The 22624-nt window shown below is 45.3% G+C and overlaps 1 protein-coding gene across 3 annotated transcripts; it reads left to right on the top strand.

Moving 5' to 3' along the window:
• On the top strand, positions 1-18625 carry LOC110541324 (acyl-coenzyme A thioesterase 5-like). 3 transcript variants are annotated; one of them, XM_060387843.1, is made up of 6 exons: positions 1-89; positions 1597-1775; positions 2932-3043; positions 4679-5142; positions 15524-15726; positions 17903-18625. In XM_060387843.1, the coding sequence occupies exons 4-6, from the start codon at positions 4686-4688 to the stop codon at positions 18506-18508; spliced, it is 1266 nt and encodes a 421-aa protein (XP_060243826.1). In that variant the 5' UTR covers positions 1-89; positions 1597-1775; positions 2932-3043; positions 4679-4685; the 3' UTR covers positions 18509-18625. The 3 variants fall into 3 exon arrangements, with proteins under 3 accessions (XP_060243826.1, XP_060243827.1, XP_060243828.1); XM_060387844.1 differs by lacking the exon at positions 1-89 and adding an exon at positions 3744-3911; XM_060387845.1 differs by lacking the exons at positions 1-89; positions 1597-1775; positions 2932-3043 and adding an exon at positions 3740-3911.
• The last annotated feature ends 3999 nt before the right edge of the window (positions 18626-22624 follow it).

The following is a 22624-nucleotide window of genomic DNA, read 5'->3' on the forward strand; positions in this document are numbered from 1 at the left end:
ATAGGGTGGGACATCCTGGTTCAGAGTAGGAGAAGAGGAAGGAAGAAGAAGACAGGAAGGACTGGGAGGCAGAGGAGGAGAAACAGGAGGTTAGAGGCTGTGTTGGTATAATGTTCTTTTGAAATGTATATACCTTACCCTTGTTCATTCAAATGCTGATTTCTGCCCCCCCTTCAATCTGGATATTGCATTGTATTGATACTTACTCTGAGTATCCTGTCTCAACTGTGTGTAAACAGGTCAAAATAAAACAACTAGCCACAATGTTATGTAAAGGAGCCAGAGGACAGGAAAGAGGAGAGGAGCCAGCGGGCAGGAAATGAGTGGGAGGAGAAGCGGGGAGAGCTAGGAGAGAAGAGCTGGAGGACAGATCTTGGAACTAAGTGGCAAGATGGATTGGACCTAAGATATCACAAAAAAAGCAAGTATAATGTGGGAAATCTAAATGTTAGGAAACTATGAGGGCTTGGAGGTTTAGGATGGAGTAGCTATTGCCCAGCATTGTGTTCTAGGTTAACTAAATAAACCCAGTGTCTGTGTGGTGATTTGGTTATACAGCTGCTTAGGATTAACAGCAGCATTACCAGAAGATAAATCAATAATAAATATTAATCACCAATTACAACAAAGCTGGGGGAGCATTGACTGGAGGAGAAGTCTCGGAACAACGTGGGGAAATGAACCAGACCTAAGATATCACTAAAAGCAAGTATAATGGGGTAAATCTGAATGGTGAGAACTAAGCGAGCTTGGAGATTTTGGATGGAGTAACTATTGCCCAGAATTGTGTTCTAGGGTAACTAAATAGATCCTAGTCTCTGTGTGGTGATTTGGCTGTTTAGGATTAACTTCAGCTTTACCAAAAGATATATCAATAGTAAATATTAATGACCTCATACAATACAGAATGAAGTGTTTTCTTTGATCAATAACTTGTCTCCGGCCTATTCTTCCCTTCCTAGTATATCACATGAAAGCTCACTGTTCCTTTTCTAGCCTTTGCACCCCTCACTGCTCTTCAAAGGAGGGGGGCCATTCTACGCTTAAGTCTAACTTTATTACAACTTTCTGGCAAGACAACTTAAGCCCGTCTCCTTAAACTTTCTATCAACTACCCTAACTTCCTGAAATTATTTAAATCAAATCAGGAATTCTGTATAATCGTCAGTTCATCTAAACAGTATTGTTTTATGAAAGTTCGTCTTCATATCGATCCCAGGAAAACTGCCCAAGTGAGTGGGCTGTCTCCCAAGAGAAAACCACAGCAGACGATAGGCAGTGAGGGTCTCCCCATGCCCAAACATACCATGTCAGCCAGGTATGTGGGGAATATAGCAATGAGAAACACGAGATAGCACAGCAAGTAGCAAGAAGCAATCTGGAGTCAAAGTCCTTTGGACTGTGCCTCTCTGCGGTAATTCATTACATCTGGCCCCGTCTCTCCAGAGAGCTCATTTGACCACTGCGGCTCCTCCTGCCTGGCACACGCGCGCGCGCGCACACACACACACACACACACACACACACAAATCTAACAAATAGGTGACCCAATTCCAAGCCCTGCCTCTGAATCAGCTCCGCATTCTGTTCTGTCAGAGGTCAGCCCTCAGTCCTGCCAGTCTTCTGCCACACGGGGACTCCACAGAGGCCCTTTGTGACTGTCTTGAAGTGACCTTCCTGATCCAGTCTATCAGGCCTGATCTGATTGACTTCCCTTTGGGGACACCAGAGGAGCCACCCACAGATGGGAGCAGTTTCATCCCACACAGGACCAGGTATGCGGGGCAAAGGTAGTGCTCCTGGGAACCTCAACTCAACAACCTGAGCTCCGACTCACACTCTGCTGGGGAGGAGGCAAGGCTATTCCACACACACAGATAGCCTGTGTGCTTTCACCATGGCTCCTGTCCATGGGGCTCTTCACAGGGAGAGAGGGTTGCTAACCTCAACAGGAAAAGAAATCACAAATAAAGGAGAAATCGTAGCCATGTTGCAAGCTTTCTGGTTACCCAACAGGGTGGCCATTGTCCATTGCAAAGAACACCAACAAGAGGATTCCCGAGAAGCCAGAGGCAAAACAAAGCTGACTTGGCTACCCAGGAAGTGACCCTAGACCAGGCAGAGCCCCGTTTACTGAATGCAGGAATGCAACCTGGGGCCAAATTGACTTGTTGAAACAAAAACTGACCAAACAGGATACACAAACAGGAAGGTGGACGCTCCTGGAGGTCAGACCATCCTTCCAGAAAGTCTGGGAAGGCAACTGGTGACAGGCCTCCACCAAGCCACCTAGGGAAAGGGGAGCTGCTTTATTCCCCAGACCCGGGCACTATGTTCCAGATGGGGCAACTGTGCTCAGGCAAAACCCAACGGGAATTCCTTTATCAATGTGCCCGTGTGTAAATTTAAAAGGTGTACTGTCAAAGTCCAGGAAACACTGATGGGGTGGGGAGTTGGCAACTGATCACTCAGCAGACTTTTCTCTGAGGGAACAAAGTTTCATTTACTGTGATTTACAAGTACTCCCTGTGACCAGTGAAAAACTCATTGGGAACTCTTTCAGAGCCAGTAAAAAAAGGGGGGATCTCTCTCTCTCTCTCTCTCTCTCTCTCTCTCTCTCTCACACACACACACACACACACACACGGTGGATGAAGCAAGCTTTGACAAGCTCCAACAGCTTCACATGTACACATACATACACACACATTTGGTGGATGAAACTAAAGCTCCAACTTCACACCTGTACTGTTGTTATTGATTAAAAAAAAAATCCCAGTGGTTCGATTTTACCAATAAAGACTCAGCAGCCAGGTATTCCGGGTGAAAACCTGCTATCTTAGAGAGGCAGGAAAGCATGTGATTGGGCTTGCTTACACCTGCACACGTGCAGACACGGTGCTGGAGAAGTAACAAGAGTTCTGCATTTAGATCCACAGGCAGCAGGAAGCGAGTGGCGCTGGACCTGGCGGGCCTTCTGAAACCTCAGAGCCCACCTCCAGTGACGCATTTCCTCCAACAAGGCCACACCTCCTAATCCTCGGTAAGTCGCTCTCTGATGACTAAGCACTCAATTATGAGCCTATGGGGGCCGTTGTTATGCAAACCACCGCACTAGGCTTTACTCTGACTTGTCCGGAAGTTTCTTTTCTTTTCTTTTATTCTTTTTCTTTTTTTTTTTTTTTAATATGTTCTATGGTGGGGTGGTGGCAGTACACGCCTGTAATCCCAGCACTTGGGAGGCTCAGGCAGGTGGATCTCATGAGTTCAAGGCCAGCCTGGTCTACAGAGAGAGTTCCAGGACAGCCAAGGCTACATTGAGAAACCAAACAATAATTTTAAAAAAATTATTTAAAAAAATTATTGTCTGGAAAAAAAACAATAATTTTAAAAAAATTAAAAAAAATATGTGTGTGTGATATGTGAGTGTGGGGGGTAGTGTTTGCCTGTGTGGAGGCAGATGCCTGTGTATTGGTGCATGTCTGTGTGTGTGTGTGTGTGTGTGTGTGCGTGTGCCTGTGTGTGTGTGCACGTGGAGATCTGAAATTGACAGTACAGGTCTTCTCTGTCGCTCTTCACTTCGTTGGGGTAGAAAGTCTCTCTCTGAACTCGGAGCTCACTAACTCCAGCTAGTCCAACTAACCAGCTAGACCTGGGGATCACCTGCCTCTGCCCCGGGGAATTACAAGCCAGCCCAGCTTTTACAAGATTTCTGAACTGCAGCCTTCATCCTGGCAAGGCAGGTTCTTCAACCCTTCAGCCCCTGGGGATTCTCCGTGGTGCAGGCTGCAGTCACTGGCTGGGCTTGACCTTGGTAGTGCCTATGAAAGACTCCCAGGAGCCTATCTAGACGGGGAGACCCCGCTTCCCAAGGAACAGCGAGACCAGCCTTCGGATGCAAGCCGCAAGAGGTTTATTTTGATACACGGGTACCCGGGGCGACCAAGCCTATCGGAGGACTTGCGCGCCTCTCGGTTGGGGTGACGGGTTTTTATAGGGCTCGGGAGCAGGAGGCGCGGTTACAGAAGCGAGAAGCATAGTTACAGGGGTCTGATTGGGTGGTTTGAACAAAGCCGTAGTTAAGTCACGTACCCAGAACAGGGAAGGCGGGAAAGAATGCAGCGAGGTAGCTCTCCCCTCAGGGAACTTACTGCTATACCGCGCCTACTCTACATAGTGTTAACAATCGCTGCTTATCTTTTGGTCTCTCACCTAGTTGAATCTCCTCTCCTTGCTTGACCTGTTCAGCCAAGCAGAGGCACCCTGCGGAATAAGGAGAGTTAAATAGAAGTACTTTCCGCCTCCTGTTTGTCCCATCAGATACGAACTAAAGTTCTTAGGGGGAAAAGCCGCCATGTACCCAAGTAAGGAAGGTTCAAAGAGCAATTCCTCAGGATCACCAGGCTAGAGGACCCTGGGGGACTTTTGCTAAACTATTAGGATGTGGGCAGTGATCCCTGTACCTCGGTATTTGTACCTTTATTTCAACATCACTTTGAAAAAGAAGTCATTACTGTTGTTCAGTTTTTCTGCGTTACAGGCCACGGTAGCCTATAAACACTGCGGACTTTCACACCGCCTTTGACGAAGGAGACAGGGAAGTCAAGGGTTCCCTGGTGATCACAGACTCCAGAGGGCAGAGAAACGATTCATCCCACAGTATTCTAATTTTTCACAGTGTCAAGATGATGCCAACCCTGAGCTTGGAGCCCGCGGGCCGCAGCTGCTGGGACGAGCCGCTGGGCATCTCCGTGCGCGGCCTGGCCCCCGGGCAGCCCGTCACGCTGCGCGCGGCCCTGCGCGACGAGAAGGGCGCGCTCTTCCGCGCCCACGCGCGCTACCGCGCCGATGCCCACGGCCAGCTGGACCTGGCGCGCGCGCCCGCGCTGGGCGGCAGCTTCGCGGGGCTCGAGCCCATGGGGCTGCTCTGGGCCATGCAGCCCGACCGGCCTTTCTGGCGCCTGATCAAGCGCGACGTGCAGACGCCCTTCGTGCTGGAGCTGGACGTGCTGGACGGACACGAGCCCGACGGCGGGCGGCTGCTGGCCAAGGCGGAGCACGAGCGCCACTTCCTGGCTCCCGGGGTGCGGCGCGTGCCCGTGCGCGAGGGCCGGGTGCGCGCCACGCTCTTCCTGCCCCCAGGTGAGCTGCCCTCCCTCCTGGCCTTGCAACCCGGGATGCTTCAGGGGTGCGGCCCCTGGGCCCCTTCTCCCCCGGCTCCCACCCTCTCCACGCGGCTCTTAGAGGTTGGGACCCCTGGAAAGCGGAGTTAGGTTCATGGCTGGGGGAGTTCAGAACTCACCTCAGGAGCAGAGCCTCAAAGCTCGCCCAGGCCTCGGGAACTGGAAATCTGCACTGTGATAATGAGACCCACGGGGGTTGTTGTGCACGGGTTCACGTTTGTCACCTTTGCTCTAGAGGAGCTTTCTAACTTATAGAACTTGAGGGCTGCTCAGAGTCTGGAATTGAAAGTGTGTGTTTGTTGTTGTGTAAGACCTGGGGTCTCACAGCTCAGGAGTTCAAGATCGTGCCCTTCCCAGAAACTCTCACAGACCACAGACTCGTTGCAAAAGCAAGAGGTTTAATTTAACCATTGCGCAATGGGGCCACCCCTGCCGGTCAGCAAAGAGTGGCACTGGGAGACAAAGGCCTTTAGGTTTTTAAAAGAAAAATTGTGGGAAATTTGAAGTTGCAGTTTTGGCAATTTAGGATTGGATGAGGAAGCTATAAAGTAAGATAATTGGTTAGTCTTAGGTGCTCAAGCTTGGCCAGTCCTGCCAAGTGTGGATGCAGCTACAAGTGAAGGTGGGGGTGGTTGGCTCATCCTTGAAGATTAGGGCTGAGGGCTCTTGGCTGGAGGTCAGAAGCTACTCAGAAGAAATCTGGGTTGGTTGCTAAGAAACACTATCTCGAAGATAAGGGTCTGGTCATTCTTTTTGCTGAGTGAAGGTTATTGCTCGCTCGCTTTTTTTTCTATCTGTCCTCACAGATAGGGTCCACATTTCTCCATTCTCTGGAAAGGTACTAAGAGGCTTTAGCTTAACCTGAACGTAAAACTCAAAACTATAGGCTTTAGAAGATATACAGCTTACAAAGTTAGTCTAACCCTTTCATTTCCCCCTTCTCCTTGTAACTGCTTTAAACATGAAGCAGCTGCAGAGTGAGAATTTTATCTTAAGAATTTTTTTTCTTTTGACTCAACATTTCAGCCTGTAGAATGGGACAATGGGCTGTAGATCTGTCTTCTGGAATTTCTTCATGCTGATGATTGGACCGTTGATATTTCAGTTTGAAAGAGGCTGAAATGCTGGTCAAAAGTTGGGGCGAGTAAGTGGGTAGTTACCTTAGTCTGTAATTATCTGGGTTTAAACATTAAAGAAACAAGCAAAGTAGATAAGGGTCCTATTCCTTGAGTGGCCAGGGGGGTTTGCTTTTAATTGAATTTCTTTCGAGCTCCCACCCAAGATACTAGAATCCCTTACTTTGATGCCAAAATCATGTCCTTTTTTAATTTACTAAAGATTACTAGGAGCCAGTCAAAGGCTGGTCAGTGAGGCAGTCCTTAACAGTCTCTGGTTAGTTGATCCAATTGAAGAAACAGGGAGCAGTCATGTCAGCTTCCAACAAGTCCAGATTTCAGCTTGCAGTCCATAGCTGATCCCGAAAATAGAGTCAACCAGGTGAAAATCTGCTGAGACAAACTCAGACTAGAGACAGAAGTTAAGATTTGTCTGTTAAATGGGAAAAGTGAGGAATCCCAACACCAGGGAAAAACTCAGCTGGGATCCATTTGAGCTATGTCAGATCCAGGTCTCATGACCTTTTGATTGTTATAAACTCACATGAATTTTTGGTACACAAAAGGAAATATATATATTAAAAAACTCAGAAAAGTAACATATCAGCAAGTCTAATACAACAACATTTTGAGAGTAACAGGTAAAACTATATCCAACAGAATGGGTACCAGTCAGCTGTTTGTTTTATATCTTTTATAAACAACTTAAGTGTGTCCATGTGGCAGCCTTTTTGGAGTTAATGGCATCTGAGCAGTGGAATTTAGCCTGCTATTTTTTAAAGTCCAGTCTCTCACAGACTGACCTTGGTGGTTCTACAGCGGACTGCTCTGACCCTGAGAAACTCTGTGCAAGCCACAGTAACCAGACAGCAGGCTCTGTGCAACCTTGAGTGAACCCTCCTATATTTTGGCTAAGTAAAGTTGCCTGTGTGAGAAACTGCTTGTACTATTTTTTTTTTTTTTAACTTAAGTGTTAACCTGACTGCCATGGACCAGCCCAGTCAGGCTCCCTGCATCCGGGGCAAAATCAGAGGTTTGGATGTCAGGAAGGCACAGTTTCAGGCAAATGACAGTCAGAGACCACACCGAGATGGCTTTGACCCTGCTGTAACTTTACTAAAGTCAGGCTAAATAATTTTATAGTAATTACATAAGGAAACACCTTAAAGTTGGCATATTTCCCAGAACACTTAGATTTTTACCAAGAATACAAAGTTTACATTTTAACTCAAAAATATAGTCAAACATAAAGCAGTGCCCACAAGAAATCTTGGCCTGAGAACTTTGATCAAAGCAAACAAAGGAAAAGAAACCGCAAACGCAGTTTCGTTATTGCTAACTAATGAAGAGGAAAGTCAGGAGCTAAGTCAGATGCCTGCCAAAATCTTTCTCTGTATTAAAATCTAAATACATCTTTGTTAACCATCCTCCCATATGTCTTGCTAAAGATTTATGATCTTCCCTAGAAACAAGACGCCAAAGTGGGGGGGGGGGCAAGCTCGAGCCAGCTGTACTTCTCATGCTATTTTTTTCCTAAGAAGGAGCCCTTTATTTTTTCACTATTCTTATAATGCTTTTAATACTCAATCTAACTCATTACTTCTCTTAAAACTACTTTTCTTCCACCCTATTCTTGTTAAAGCTTTTGGTAATCTATCAAGAATATATTTCCTTGAATAGTTAATTGTGCTGTTTCAGGAGTCATAGAGAAAGACCAAAAAACTCATTAATCCAGCCCCATAACCGCGACTGAAAAAGCATAGAGACTCTAGACTGCGTCTTTTTAACTTAGGTGGTTGGGGAGACCTGCTATTGACCTCCAGGGAGTGAATTTCCAAAGAAAGCGTGTTTCCCGCCCTGTAGCACAATCTATTGATATGCTACACTGGCGACACTGGAGTGGGTGTAGCACCTGACGTCCGTTAAATTGACACTCTGATCAGTGTGTAGACCAACATTTTTTAGATTTTTATAACCTGAACTCCTATATCCTCAGACCCTACATAAACTTTATATCTTTTTATTTAACTATTATTATAAGACATTGGCAATTGATGTAAAGCCTGTGAACAGGGCAAACCTGTTTTTCTTTTTACATAAAAGATATAGTACCTAGTAGTTTTAACTAACTAATGAACTGTCCAATGAGCTGACAGTGAACCTAACTGTCTGCTCTTTAGCTGCCAAGCTACCATTAACTAAGCCTAGCCTTTCAGCCTAGCCGTCAATGTAATCAGAGACCTGAGAAGGATAAATTATGAGCTAAGTAAATGTACCAATCAAAATGACAGAGATGACTAGTTAGTCCATCACCTAGGCAGTGTCCCTGGTTCCTGTGGTCTCCTGGATTCCTGAGCAGAGGCAGTCCAGCCATTAGGCATAGAGGATGAGAAGCTGCTTCTGTGGAAAGAAGAAACACAAAAGATTGACCTCACCTTGCCTCTCACAATGTGAAATAATGGCTTTCCAGGTGTCCATGGCTTTGTCCACAGGTTTGGCTGGGCCCTAGTAGTGGGCCAGTTGAGGCAGTATTGCCCAGTGGTTAGCATACCACAATCCATAGTTGGCAGTCATCTATCGTGTCCAAATCTTCCTGGAGACCTTGGGGAGCTACTGCCAGGATTTTGGGACTTTCTGTCACAATAAACTTACATATGTTAAAATGCCATATTCATCAGATTTCTGATAAGCTTGAGGACCAGCATATCTGTATTGTTCTCTGTCTATTTTTATCATTTGCTCTAAACTGTATCCTAAAAAACTGAAAGTTATACTCTAATTCTGGCATATTTCTTAGATGCATGTTTTAGAACCAAATTTTAAGTAGGTCTATATAGGCAAACTTTATGGTTAACCATCCCAAATTCAGCCCCAAAGAAAGCAACCTAAACAAAGGAACTAGGTAAAGCTCAGTCTTTAGTGTAACTTTAAAGCTACTCTTTCTGGACTAAAATCAAAGCAAGACCTTTAATTGGGCACAATTTATAAAGGGGCTAGCAAATCTTATGAATCTCATTGTCTTCTTTAAAACTTAAACAGCAAAAAGTTTTACACACTGGAATCAAATAAGTTTTAGAACCAATTGCCTAACAGAACAGTACAGAACAAACAACATTATAGAACAAACAGAACAGTATAGAACAATTTTAAACTGTATGAATTATTCTGTCCACATCAAACCTGTCAGCTTGAATTTTTTTCTTTTAAAGACCACAAGAAAACATTCTGCAGTGAAGAATCACCAGCCTTTTTACAGTTTTTTTTTTTTTCAAATCATATTTTCAGGTATAAAGAACCAAAACAAACATCATTCATATGTTCATACGCCCCCTGGCCCTATATACATACATGGACCCTCTACAACATTCTATTTACCTTCAGGTTTATAGCTTCGTTCTTCTGGCTTAACCAGACATTTTTGCTTTAGGCAAACTATTTTTTTCTTTGATATCCCTTCTCTTTATTATTATTCCAGTCTTTTTGCCTTTTCTCTTGCTTTTTAGACAACATAAAAACTTTCATTAAAATCCTTCATATGGGCTCTTTTAGCAGTATAGAATATACTAAATTATTTTATATATTTTTACCATCCTGACACAATACACTGTAATAACTGCAGTTTTCTTAATTGGCTCAAACAGCATGGCTTGGTTTTACTTTGCAAAAGTAATAAAATAAATACCAAGGTCTTTTGACCTCCCCAAAGGGTTAAGAAACTGTTTTAAGTTTTTTTGTTAGACTGCCCAAGGCTTATTGCTTTGAAAACCTGATAAACTTTAAATGTTTTATTACCTTAAGTATCTAAACATTTTTTTAAAACTAGTTTTTGCAATATCAAAACAAAGTATCTTTTTTAGGAGTGAATTTACGGAGCACAAAAATAAGACCAAAATTTATCAGTGCAAACAATTTAATCTTTAGAACCAGAAGTAGCTCCATCCCTCTGGCCCCTGTCCGCAAGTCGGCACTGACTGAAGCCCATGGGAGGAGGAATGGAAGGAGGAAGGGGCCGGGGTGAACTGCTGCTCAGCAGCCAGAGGAGGCAAATTTTAGGCCAATTCTGAGGGTGTGAGCAATTCTGCCCAGCCAGTTCTCCGAGCGCCATCCCAGCCTGAAAAGTAGGCCACTCTGAGGAACAGAAAGTTTGTCATTTTTCCTTTTTAACTTTAACTGAAAGGTTATGTGCCCTATATCTCACCTCTGAGAAATGATCAAGGGTGAGGGATAAGGGTGTAGTCACAGTCTGTCCCATAATAAAGTTGTCCGTCAAGAAAGTCAAAGAGGCAACAATGATAGAGACAGAGAACAAGACAGGCAATAAGACAAGGGCACCCTTACAGATGGTACCACAGAAATCGGATTGAGAGGCTGCCTCACGGCAGCCGACTCTGACAAGAAACAGATGGGAGGAGGACCGTCCTGGTCCTAGCCTCTCAAACTGGAGCGTCCTCCAGTTCCCAGTCAAGTGATATTCTGACACATCTGTCTAGACACATCTGTCTATTGCGATGACTGATCAGACGACCAAAAAAAGGTCGAGATAGGCGCCTAAACATAAACAGATTGGTAAGACAGAAACAAGTAAGCTCGACCTCCGAGTTCAGTCTGATGAGGGTTGGGGAAGGGGCACACCCTTTCCCGGCCAACACACCAAAAAAAAAAAAAAAAAAGTAAGACCTAGGATCTCACAGTTCAGGAGTTCAAGATTGCGCCTTCCCAGAAACTCTCACAGAACATGGCCACATTGCAAAAGCAAGAGGGGTTAATTTAACCATTGCGCAATGGGGTCACCCCTGCCGGTCAGCAAAATGTGGCACCGGGAGACAAAGACCTTAGGTTTTTAAAAGAAAAATTGTGGGAAATTTGAAGTTGGGGTTTTGGCAATTTAGGATTGGATGAGGAAGCTATAAAGTAAGATAATTGGTTAGTCTTAGGTGCTCAAGCTTGGCCAGTCCTGCCAAGTGTGGATGCAGCTACAAGTGAAGGTGGGGGTGGTTGGCTCATCCTTGAAGATTAGGGCTGAGGGCTCTTGGCTGGAGGTCAGAAGCTACTCAGAAGAAATCTGGGTTGGTTGCTAAGAAACACTATCTCGAAGACAAGGGTCTGGTCATTCTTTTTGCTGAGTGAAGGTCATTGCTCGCTCGCTTTTTTTTCTATCTGTCCTCACAGATAGGGTCCACATTTCTCCATTCTCTGGAAAGGTACTAAGAGGCTTTAGCTTAACCTGAACGTAAAACTCAAAACTATAGGCTTTAGAAGACATACAGCTTACAAAGTCAGTCTAACCCTTTCAGTTGTTTGTTTGTTTTTAACTGATATAAAACTAAAATTTATTATGAGATTCCAGACCATGTCTTGTGAGCTATTTAAAAAGTTCAAAGAACAGATATTTCTTCTTTTTTAAAAACTTATGTATTTGTTTATGTATGTATTTATTTATTACAGTTGATTCTTTGTATCCCAGCTGTAGCACTCTCCCTTGCCCCCTCCCAATCCTGCCCTTCCTCCCTCTTTTTGTCTATGCCACTCCCCCCAGTCCAGTAATAGAGATGGTCCTCCCACCCTTCCATCTGACCCTAGTCTATCAGGTCTCATCAGGACTGGCTGATTGTCTCCCTCTGTGGCCTGGTAAAGCTGCTCCCCTACTCGGGGGAGGTGATCAAAGAGCCAGCCACTGAGATCATGTCAGAGACAGTCCCTGTTCCCCTTACTAGGGAACCCACGTGGACACTGGCTGCCAAGGGCTACATCTGAGCAGGGATTCTAGGTTATCTCTATGCATTGACCTTGTCTGGAGTATCAGTCTCAGAAAAAGACCTCTGTGCCCAGAGTTTTTGGTTCTGTTGCAATCCTTGCGGGGAGCTCCTGTCCCCTCCAGGTCTTTCTATCTCCCCTTACTTTCATAAGATTTCCTGCACTCTGCCCAAAGTTTGGCTATGAGTCTCAACATCTGCTTTGAAACCCTGCTGGGTAGAGACTTTCTGAGGCCCTTTGTGGTAGGCTTCTGTCCTGTTCCCTTTTTTTCCCTTCCTCCAATGTCCAACCCTTTTGCCTTTCTGAATGAAGATTGAGCATCTTACCCAGGGTCCTCCTTCTTCCTGAGTAAGGTATCCCAGAAGCAGAAAGACACACATGGCATATACAATATTAGACATATGGATATTAGACATACAATATAGGATAAACATACTAAAATCTGTAGTCCTTAACAAAGTGTGTGGTTTGTGTGCAGTGCCATGGGGTTTTGTTTCTTAGGTGATTCTAGGGGTAATTTTTTCCTAGGTAAAAGAGCCACAGCTTTGAGAGGGGCTTAGGATCAGTGACTCAGAGAGAACCTTTCTAAGAATTTAGCCTTGATGCTCATGACCCTGTGACTGCTGAAATGCTGATGAAAAGCAGTTTGATGAGCATCCTAGGAGAGCAGGTTGCTGTTTCTTATACGACAGTTAATACTTAGTGTTCCAGGTTTCCATGGCCAAAGTGCTGCTGCAGAAGATGGAAGGGATGAAAATGCTCCTTTGGCAAACAGCCTTGAAATAGGATAGCTACAAATTTATGCACCACAAGGAAACCCCATCAGCCCTGAAGGACTTTCGATAACAGATTCCCCCAATGCTTTCTCTGGACTTCCTCATGGGCAACTGTGCTCTCTTCCCATTCCAAGTCTGTCATACCCCGGTACCCTAACTAGGGCACTGTTTTTAAACTCCACTTTATTTGGGGTTCCTAAAGCTTCTAGCTCTCGTCCAAATCCCCAGTACTGGGTAGGAGAGAAAGAAGGTTAGAAAGGAAAGGGGATATAAACCTCGTTACTACTTCCTGTTCAGTAGGGTCATTGGGTTCTTTTTGGGGCAACACCAGTCTCAGTCATCAGGATACCCCACAGTCCAGGTAATCAGCAAACCAGCAAACACAGCAAGCAGGCGTCTTCTTTCCTCGAAGCATTCTCGGGGGGGGGAGGGGTATGTAGAAGCATTCCCTCCATTTGTCTCCTCCAAGCCACCATGCCTTTTCTCTCTAGGCCCTGGTATTTATACCAACTAGAGCTGGCAAAGACTGTGCCCCTCTGAATAGGGCATGAGACAATTATCAGGGACAATCTAAGGCAGTCCCATATCCCACATTTGGGATTTAAAGGAAAACCTGCTTACATAACACAACTGAGTTACAAAAGACACCAAAACTTCCAATACAGTCCAGGACCTTTTAAGCAATATAGATAAGCATGAAGTAAGTTTAACTATATGATGGCAACCTTGAAAATGACAAACCTTGGGCCCAGAGGTTAACAGCCTTGGCTGCTTTTGTAGAGGCTGTGGGTTCAACTTCCAACACCTATGTGGCAACTCACAACTGTCTGTAACTCCAGTTATGAGGAGTCTGACACTCTCTTCAGGTATCTTTGGGTGCCAGGCACACAGGTAGTGCACAGACATACAAGTTCAGGTAAAACATTCATTGTTGTTTTTCAACAAAATCAGTATTTGGCTTTCCCAATATAGACTCAGGATCCAGATGCTGAGGTGAAAGCCAGCTAGCTCAGAGAGACAAGAAAGCACCCAGCTGACCTTCCTACTCAGCCAACATCCCAGACGGGAAAAGCTCCTTCTCCTTCTCCATGCTGTCTTAAAATCCCCTTCAAACTGAATGCCTCTCTATTCTACTTCCTGTGGTTCTGTTGCAATCCTTGCGGGGAGCTCCTGTCCCCTCCAGGTCTTTCTATCTCCCCTTACTTTCATAAGATTTCCTGCACTCTGCCCAAAGTTTGGCTATGAGTCTCAACATCTGCTTTGAAACCCTGCTGGGTAGAGACTTTCTGAGGCCCTTTGTGGTAGGCTTCTGTCCTGTTCCCTTTTTTTCCCTTCCTCCAATGTCCAACCCTTTTACCTTTCTGAATGAAGATTGAGCATCTTACCCAGAATTCCTCCTTCTTCCTGAGTGAGGTATCCCAGAAGCAGAAAGACACACATGGCATATACAATATTAGACATATGGATATTAGACATACAATATAGGATAAACATACTAAAATCTGTAGTCCTCCTGACTTCCTCTCATTCTGTGTGGTTTTTCTCCTAGGTTCACTCCCTGTCATCTGGTTGCTTACCCTGCCCCTTGACCTGTGGTTGACTTTATTTCATCCTGTTTACAGAAAGCTCTTGGATTAAAGGTGTGTGCTAGGGCTGAGCCACACCACAACCATATTGGGAGCCTCTGTTCTAGCAGCTGCTTTGATATTTAAATCTCAGCAGAAAGACTAGTTTTACCAGGCCTTCACTGGATTGAGGGAAGAATTTCCAAGTCCATTCTCTTTTGGTTGTGACAGCAGGTGGGATATCTTGTCACAATCATACCTCCTGTTTCACCTCCTTGTGAGTTTAACTCATTGTGCTGAGCTGTTTTCAATCTGGCTTAAAAGTAGTCTGAAATAAAGCCAGGGGCTGGTGGAGTGAAGTCTCCACTAGAGCCTCTCGGAAAGGTCCCCTGTGTTGTGTGTTAGTTTAATTATTTTAATCCTCATTCATGACTCAAGAACCGTTCGACTGTGCTGGCAGGCTCTGGCACAGCCAGAAACAGGTTCTTCCAGTACACAATCCTGGGTTCACAGTGTAATCACCTATCCTGCAATAATTCATTCATATCATCATTATTTTAAAAATCTTTTCAAATAATTTTTTTTTAAATTACAAACCCTTGCACAGAATATGTAGCCATTACCTAAGAATACAGAATTCCTTTAAAGATTTCTTTTTTATAAGTAAACCAGTGGTGGGCTTTGACAGCATAATAGTTGAAAAATTAAATTATCATCTTTTTATTACAAGCATCAGAAACAGAATTTGGGTAGTTTAAATAGGAAAAGAATATATTGGAAGGTCACAGATGTAGGAATACAATCAGCAATGACATTAAAAGGTAGGACCAGGAACCTGGGAGGACCCAAGGGAGGCTGCACAAAAAGCCAGGCAGCTAGTCCAGGCACCGAGGCAACAGCTGATACCTGCAGTCATGGGCGCTCAGAGCTGCTGTGGACTCAGGGCAAAGGCTGTTGATCTGAGAATATGGTAAAGTGTCTCTCCGTCCTGTGTTCCCCTGAACCCATGGGCCTCTCTGATATAATATCCAATAAGGTCTGCTCTCAAAGTAGGAGAGGAGGGTTGGAAGCCCGTAACTCTCCTGTTGTTTGTTTTCTTTTGTTTGTTGTTTTGTTTTGTTTTGTTTTAGGGAAGGGACCCTTTCCTGGGATCATGGACCTTTTCGGAATTGGACGTGGCCTCCTGGAGTATCGGGCCAGTCTGCTGGCTGGGAAGGGCTTTGCCGTGATGGCTCTGGCTTATTATAACTATGACGACCTCCCCAAGGACATGGACGTGATCCACCTGGAGTATTTCGAGGAAGCTGTGAACTACCTGCTCAGTCACCCTCAGGTTAGCTGTTGTTTTTGCCTTTGGTTTAGGAGCTATGTTCCTTAAATAGCCACCCACCAAGGTAAGATAGTCAGCTCACTGGCTGAGCCGTTGGGAATAATCACATGTTCTTCTCCCAGCCAGGAGGAGAAGTCCATTTCTGAACTGAGGGTATCTTAGGCACTGATGAGAACAGGCGCTCTGGTGACTGAATGCCTCACCTAGAAGCCAGGTGTTGGGGTGTGTCTGGAAAGGGGCTTGCCTGGGACACCTACACAGTCAGCATACAGAATAGGAACCTGGACTGGAGGTGGGCTCAGGCATTAAAATCACTGGCTGAGCTTCCACAGCACCAAAGTGGGGTCACCAGCACCCAAGTCAAGTAGCTTATCACTATCTGTAACTCCAGCTCCAGGGAATAGGAGTAGAGCTGTGCGCACACACACACACACGCACACGCACTTAAAAATCCATCTTTACTCAGGCATACTAGAGGAGTGCTAGGGCCCCCTGGAGACATCATTGCTTGGGGTTGGGTCTGTCTCCTACCCCTGGTTGTGTTCTGAGCACTGAATGACTCACATTGTAAAGTCCATGCAGTGGGGCCTTCCATTACCTGATCTCATTCACTTGGCAAACAGCAGAGGACTTAGGCCTGGCTGGATACAAATGAGGAAGACAAAGTCAGGTCCATATGAGCTGAGCATGTAGTGTAGGGGGTGAGGGCAATGGAGAAAAGAAAATCACATTCAGTGAGAACAAGGAAACTTCAGAGGCCACTAATGGAGAGCAGCCGAAGTGAGGTTGATGGGAAGAGCCTCGTTTTGCAAGTGTTGAAAGGGTGCCTGTTAGAAGTAACAAAAGTCATTGCCTGGGAGCCTTCAGTGAGAACCCTTGCAGACGCTTTGTCTGGCCCTACAATCACATGAGTGTGTAACCTCATTAGCCTTGTCCCTACTCTCCAAAGCCTGTCAATAGTTCTGAATAGGAATTTTCTTCCAAGTCCAATTCCTCTAAACACTCTTTTTAAACAGCATTTCCTAATGTTAACCAGAATTGTTTTTGTTTGAAACATCTCCTTCTCCAGATCTAAACATGGATCTTGAACTCATACTTACAACCTGAAGCTGACCTCAGTTTACCATGATGTTTATTGAATGATAATGAATCCATATGAATGTATTGTAAAATCACTGAGGGGCTTTCTGATACCCGCAGTAGCTCCCAGTGATGGCACAGAGACCTACTACATTTATAAATATGCTTTGAGCACTACATCTGGGAAGAGCCTCATCTATTCTAATCTGTCTACACTGGTCTGGAGAATCTCCCATCCATGTGCCTAGTTAGCTGCCCTCTAGTCTCGCCCTGCCTCCTGCTGCTCCCTCTGTATCTACTGCAACTCTCCCATGGCAACCTCCTCATGGCAATCTTCTCCTGGCCACTGTGACCCTCCTCTCCTGGTTGCAAGTCCAGCCTCAACTGTCCTGCTCAGCTATAGGCTGTTCAGCTCTTTATTAACCAATCAGAGAAGATGGAGAACAAGCTTTACACCACAGAAAGCAGGAGCTGCTTCAGTAATGATGACATTGCCCAGGGCTGGAGAGATGGCTCAGCAGTTAGGAGCACTATCTGCTCTCCCAGAGGTCCAGAGTGTAATTCCCAGCAACCACATGGTGGCTCTCAACCATCAATAATGTGACATGATGTCCTATTCTGCCATGAAGGGGCACATGCAAACAGAGCACTCATATACATACAAAAATAAACAAATTCAAAACAAAACAAAACAATGACAATGTCCACATCCAGGCTGCAAACGTATCTCTGGGTGCAGGAAGCAGCGTTTGGATACACAGATCACAAAACTGTCCCCCGACAATGTAGTGCCCGCTACTGAATGTACATACATCCCAGGTAAGAAGGAAACCCTTTTCCTGATTGCCAACGTGTTCTCTTTGACACATGCATGCTTAGGAATGTGCCTGTTACTTCTCCTGTGAGCTTCATGGAGACTGTGGGACTTCGAGTTGAGTCCCACTCAGGACATTGATTTGAAGAATCAATATACAAAGTGCTAGGATGGTCCAGAATAAGCTTCAGGCTCAGGACTGCCTTGCATCCATTGGTTGACATCATGAGCTGTCCTGCCCTCTAGGTGTACTCATGCTCTTTCTTTTCTTGGTCTCTTTCTTAGGTCAAGGGTCCAGGAATTGGCCTGCTGGGAATTTCCAGAGGGGCTGATTTCTGCCTCTGCATGGCCACTTTCCTGAAAGGCATCACGGCTGCTGTCATAATCAATGGCTCTGTGGCCAATAGTGGCAAAATCTTACGGTACAAGGATCAGACCCTACTCCCTGTGGGTACTGACATTAGTCGGATCAAAGTGACCAAAGAAGGCCTTAAAGATATTGTGGATGTCCTGAATGTCCCTCTGGAAGGGGCAGACCTGAAGAGCATCATCCCCGTGGAGAGGTCAGACACGACCTTCCTGTTCCTCGTTGGTCAGGATGACCACAACTGGAGGAGCGAGTTCTATGCCAGAGAGGCCTCCAAACGCTTACAGGCCCATGGGAAGGAGGAGCCCCAGATCATCTGCTACCCAGACACGGGGCACAACATTGAGCCCCCTTACTTTCCCTGGTGCAAGGCTTCCCTGCATAGTTTCTACAACATTGTTGTCATCTTTGGAGGGGAGCCCCGGGCTCACGCCATGGCCCAAGTGGACGCATGGCAGCAGCTCCAGACTTTTTTCCACAAACATTTGGGTGGTGAAGACAGGACAGTCCCAGCCAAACTGTAATTTTCTTTGAGTGGTGATATTTCTCATCCTTGACCTCTCCTGAAGAGAGCTGCCTCAGTTGGATGTGTTTGCATTTTTTTCTCCTGTTAATAAAGTCTTGAAGTTTTTCCCCACGAAGCTCTTCTGCACTGTGTTCCTTCCTGGACTGAGAAAGGAGTGGCTCTTACTCTCTCATGGTGCCAAAGATGGTGCCCAGGGCCTGTGCTGGTAGGCTAGCACTCTGTCACTGAGCTCTCCTGTTGGGAGCCAAAGCTATTTACTGAATCCAAAGTCAAATAGTGAGCAAAGCTCATTTAGTGGAGACCTAAAGCTCTTTAGTGAAAGAGGTACCTAGGAACCCTAATTCATGGGTAACAGATTTGTGAGGACATCCGTCTGTTAGTTTTATACAGTCCGTGAGATATCTAAAAAAACATCTTTATGGTATCTTGCAGGTGCAATATTCAAGCCATAAAAGCACTGTTCCTATCTCCTGCAGCAGTAACTTAGCCTTCCCAATTTCCTGCCTTCTCCCTATATAAGATGGGTAAAAATTTCTAATAAACGAGTCCTTGATCAGACAAACAGACATGACCTCATTCCTTGTGCCTCTTGTTCTACCTCATTCTTTCCACCACCACCCCTTTAGGGACCCCTTGAACTCCCGCTGGTCACGACACTCTCCCACTGTCCCACTGTACTCAGAGGGAAGCAAATTTTAAGAAACTCAGGAGATCCGGGCCTTGAGATGGCTCAGTGGGTAAGAGCAGAGGATCTTGTAGAGGATCCAGGTTCAGTTCCCAGCACCTGCTTCCTAGATAAAGTTACACGTGATGGAAAGCCTTCTCCTGACTTCCAGGCACTCACATATGTACATGCTGGCAAATCACTCCTTACAGAAAAGGAATAAATCTTGACGAAAGAAACTTAAGAGACTGAGAAGCATTGCTGCTCCCTGCCACAGCCAGCAACTGACAATGCTTCAGTAGTCAGTTTGACTCCCCGTGAAATAGTGCAGCTCAAGAACTATTTGCTAGATGACCGTTGGCTATTCAATCTTCTCCTACTGTGCAGGAGAGCATAGGCAGTGGCCCCTCCTGTTTTCGGGTTCCCCGGTTCAGTGTCTACCACCCATGGATTGAACTTATTTGAAAACAGCACTGAATCTCCTCTGAACACACAGGGTCCTTTGCAGGTCATTATTCCTCAAGCCTTAGGTCATCGTGTGGGAGCTATTTGCACAGAGTTTGTGTTACACTGAGGGTCACAAGCACTCTGGAGGTCATCTCAATGTTAGAGAGAAGGTTTTCAGATCACGAGCCAATTCCACATTATTTTATAGCAAGTGTGTGAATCATTGCAGGGTTTGGGTCCAAGAACCAATCCCCCATGAATATCCATAAACAACTGTCATATCTACCTCATTACGATATCAGATTTGAGTTTCTCCTCTTAGAATGGAAGTCTTAACGCCTTAGTTACAGAGTATTTGCTAGTTAGTTATGAACTGATAAAAAATGTTTAAAGCAAATCATATTCAGTTTTATAATATCTCTTCAAATGAACAAGAAATTACACTGGGTTCCTGTTACTACTAGAGACACATAACTTTACTGTTTCAAAAGTTGATAAAGCAGTTCGATTGGGATTATGTAACTTCTGCCAGTGATAGTCATGAAAATATGTAAAAATGAGACCATCTATTATAGTTCAGTAAACCCAAATGTCCCTTTAACCATTAACTGTATCCAAAATAAAGCACCTTAATTTATTGTTGTTGTGTTCTGATTCTTTAATTTTATCTTTGAAAGCAACCAATTCCATATGTGTGTGTGTGTGTGTGTGTGTATACATACATATATTTGTTTTTCAATCCTACGGACATGGTGAGTTTGTGGCAGTTTGAACAGGAGAATCCCCCATGGGTCCTGTGTTAAAACTTGGTTGCCAGTGACTTGGCTTCCGGGAATGCTCACATGCCTGGGACCCTGACTGAATCAGTGGACTGGTCCTTTGCTGGCTTTCTGACGTGATGACATTTTCAGGAAGAGAGGATTCTCTGGAGGAAGGGTGTCGGTGGATGTACTCCACTGACAGGCAAAGTTTGTCCTGGTTCCTGCTCTCTCTCTCTCTCTCTCTGCTTCCTAACCATATAACCATACACTCTTCCCAGGATGCACTTGTCCACAGGCCACGAACCCATGGAGCCAGAGACTACACTGACATCTCTGAAATCAGGTCAAAATTCATGTGCCCTCCTCTGGATTTGTTTGTCTAGGAATTTGACCCTGAAGTGCAAAATGCTCCTGTTCATCAGCACCCCTGTGCTTGTCTCCGAATATTGGCCAGTCTGGAGGCTCATGAGCTCTTGGTTTTATAGGCAAGGAAGTGCACCTTCCAGAGTTTCTGGTGCAGTCAGTGTGGAGGAGGGCTCAGAACCGTCTACCTTCCTCTCTCTATATGTGGCCACTTTCCTTCACACTGTGGTTCTTCATTGTATTCGGTCATGGAGCCATTTGTCCATCAACTTTGGTCATGTCTCACACAGCCCAGTGAATGCACATCTGTGTGCTGAAGTTCACCCCTGCCTTGCTGTGAATTCCCTAGAGCCTGGCCAGATGTTCCACGGGACAGTAGCTGAAGCCATGAAGAAGAGAAGAGCGGCTCTTCTTTCACTCCTGCAAACTTGCTAGAGAATTTCTGGATTTGTGGCAGGTTGCAGGGGGAGGGTGCTAAAAGCCTCTGCCTGTCAAACTTCTCTAAACCAGTGGGTCAGGAAACACACCTAAGCCTCACATGGAGGCTCACGTCTGTAATCCCAGCACTCAGGGGCATCACCCGGGAGAGATGTGTAGATGGCAGCCTGTCCCTAACTGCACACAGTCTTTGTTAGGTAGTCTTTGTCAGTCAGTCAGTCTTGCCTCTGGCCCTGTGGTGGCCTTGTCTCTCAGGCTGCACTTTTCCCTCATTACCTTTGCTCTGTGTAGTGGGGTAGGGTTTGCATACACCAAGGTCGTTGGGTCCTGCCTTCTCCCTGAGTCCTTGTGTGGGTTTTTAGCTTTAAGATTAAGTCAGAGCCAGCAAACCATCAGCAGTGTGCACGTGATGAGCGGTCCTGGGGGCATCTGACCCTCTTCCCAGAATGAAGTTCCAATGCCATCTGTAGCAGAGAAGATGAGTGTCTAGAAAAACCCCATGCAAACCAAGAACTGGACTTTAGTCCTTTGTTTATAGGTATAAAAGACTATTAGGAAAACCAACAGCATGAATCTGGGGGAAAACAAAACAAAACAAAACAAAACCACAGACTCAAGTATATTCACATGTAATCCAGCGACCACACACAATTTAGAAAATTGTTCTCATTAGCATACTCACTGAGAATACTGTGTATCAACTTAGAAGAAAGAAATAAGACAGTCTTAGAGTTTCTTCTAAAAGTTGGAAATCTATGTTTTAAAAAATCAAGGCATGGACGATTACAAAACCCCCTCGGTTCTGCTTATATTTCCCAGTTCTGAGACACCATGAGGTTCACTTAATTTTAAGCATTGAGGACGAATGAAAACAATGAAAAGGAACTGGCCCAGCAATGATCCTCAGTCATTTGTCCTTAGGCAGGATGTTTCAATAAGCCTGGTCCTGATCTACCAGGACTGTAGCCAGAAGTCATGGGTGCCAGGAGAGTAAAGAAGGAAACAGAGGGCTCCAGAATTAAACATGAGAAACCTTCCTGGGGAGGCAGAGGCAGAAATGTGTCCTGAGCAGCAACATGGCAGGAAGATGTTTGCATCCAGTCACAGGATCAATGGTTTGTGACCTATGATGGCCAAAGGTGGGCCGTGAGAACTGAAAGTACCCAGGCTTCTTAAAACGAATTAATGTCAGTTGAAAACAATCTGAGCCCCAGTGAAGGTCATGTCATCCTTAGCTGGCTGTCTCAATGACTCTGCTTGTCATAAGGGCTTGGGGTGTGCGACAAAATAACAGGCCGTACAAGACAGCTGTTATAACCAAGGTAAAACAGTAATGTGGAGCCGAATCTCCAGGGTCACAAAGGATGACTTGATACGTATGGAAAATTTTAGAACAAGAGGCTTCACAATGAGATGAAAAAGAGAACTTTACAATCTTCCA

The sequence above is a fragment of the Meriones unguiculatus genome, chromosome 7 (assembly GCF_030254825.1).
Source record: "Meriones unguiculatus strain TT.TT164.6M chromosome 7, Bangor_MerUng_6.1, whole genome shotgun sequence".
NCBI lineage: Eukaryota > Metazoa > Chordata > Mammalia > Rodentia > Muridae > Meriones > Meriones unguiculatus.

Bases quoted from the DNA above. Each gene is read 5' to 3' on its own strand.
- LOC110541324 (XM_060387843.1), top strand. From the start codon at position 4,686: ATGATGCCAACCCTGAGCTTGGAGCCCGCGGGCCGCAGCTGCTGGGAC. The intron at 5,143-15,523 runs GTGAGCTGCCCT...GTTTTGTTTTAG, and splicing joins CACGCTCTTCCTGCCCCCAG to GGAAGGGACCCTTTCCTGGG. The intron at 15,727-17,902 runs GTTAGCTGTTGT...TCTCTTTCTTAG, and splicing joins ACCTGCTCAGTCACCCTCAG to GTCAAGGGTCCAGGAATTGG.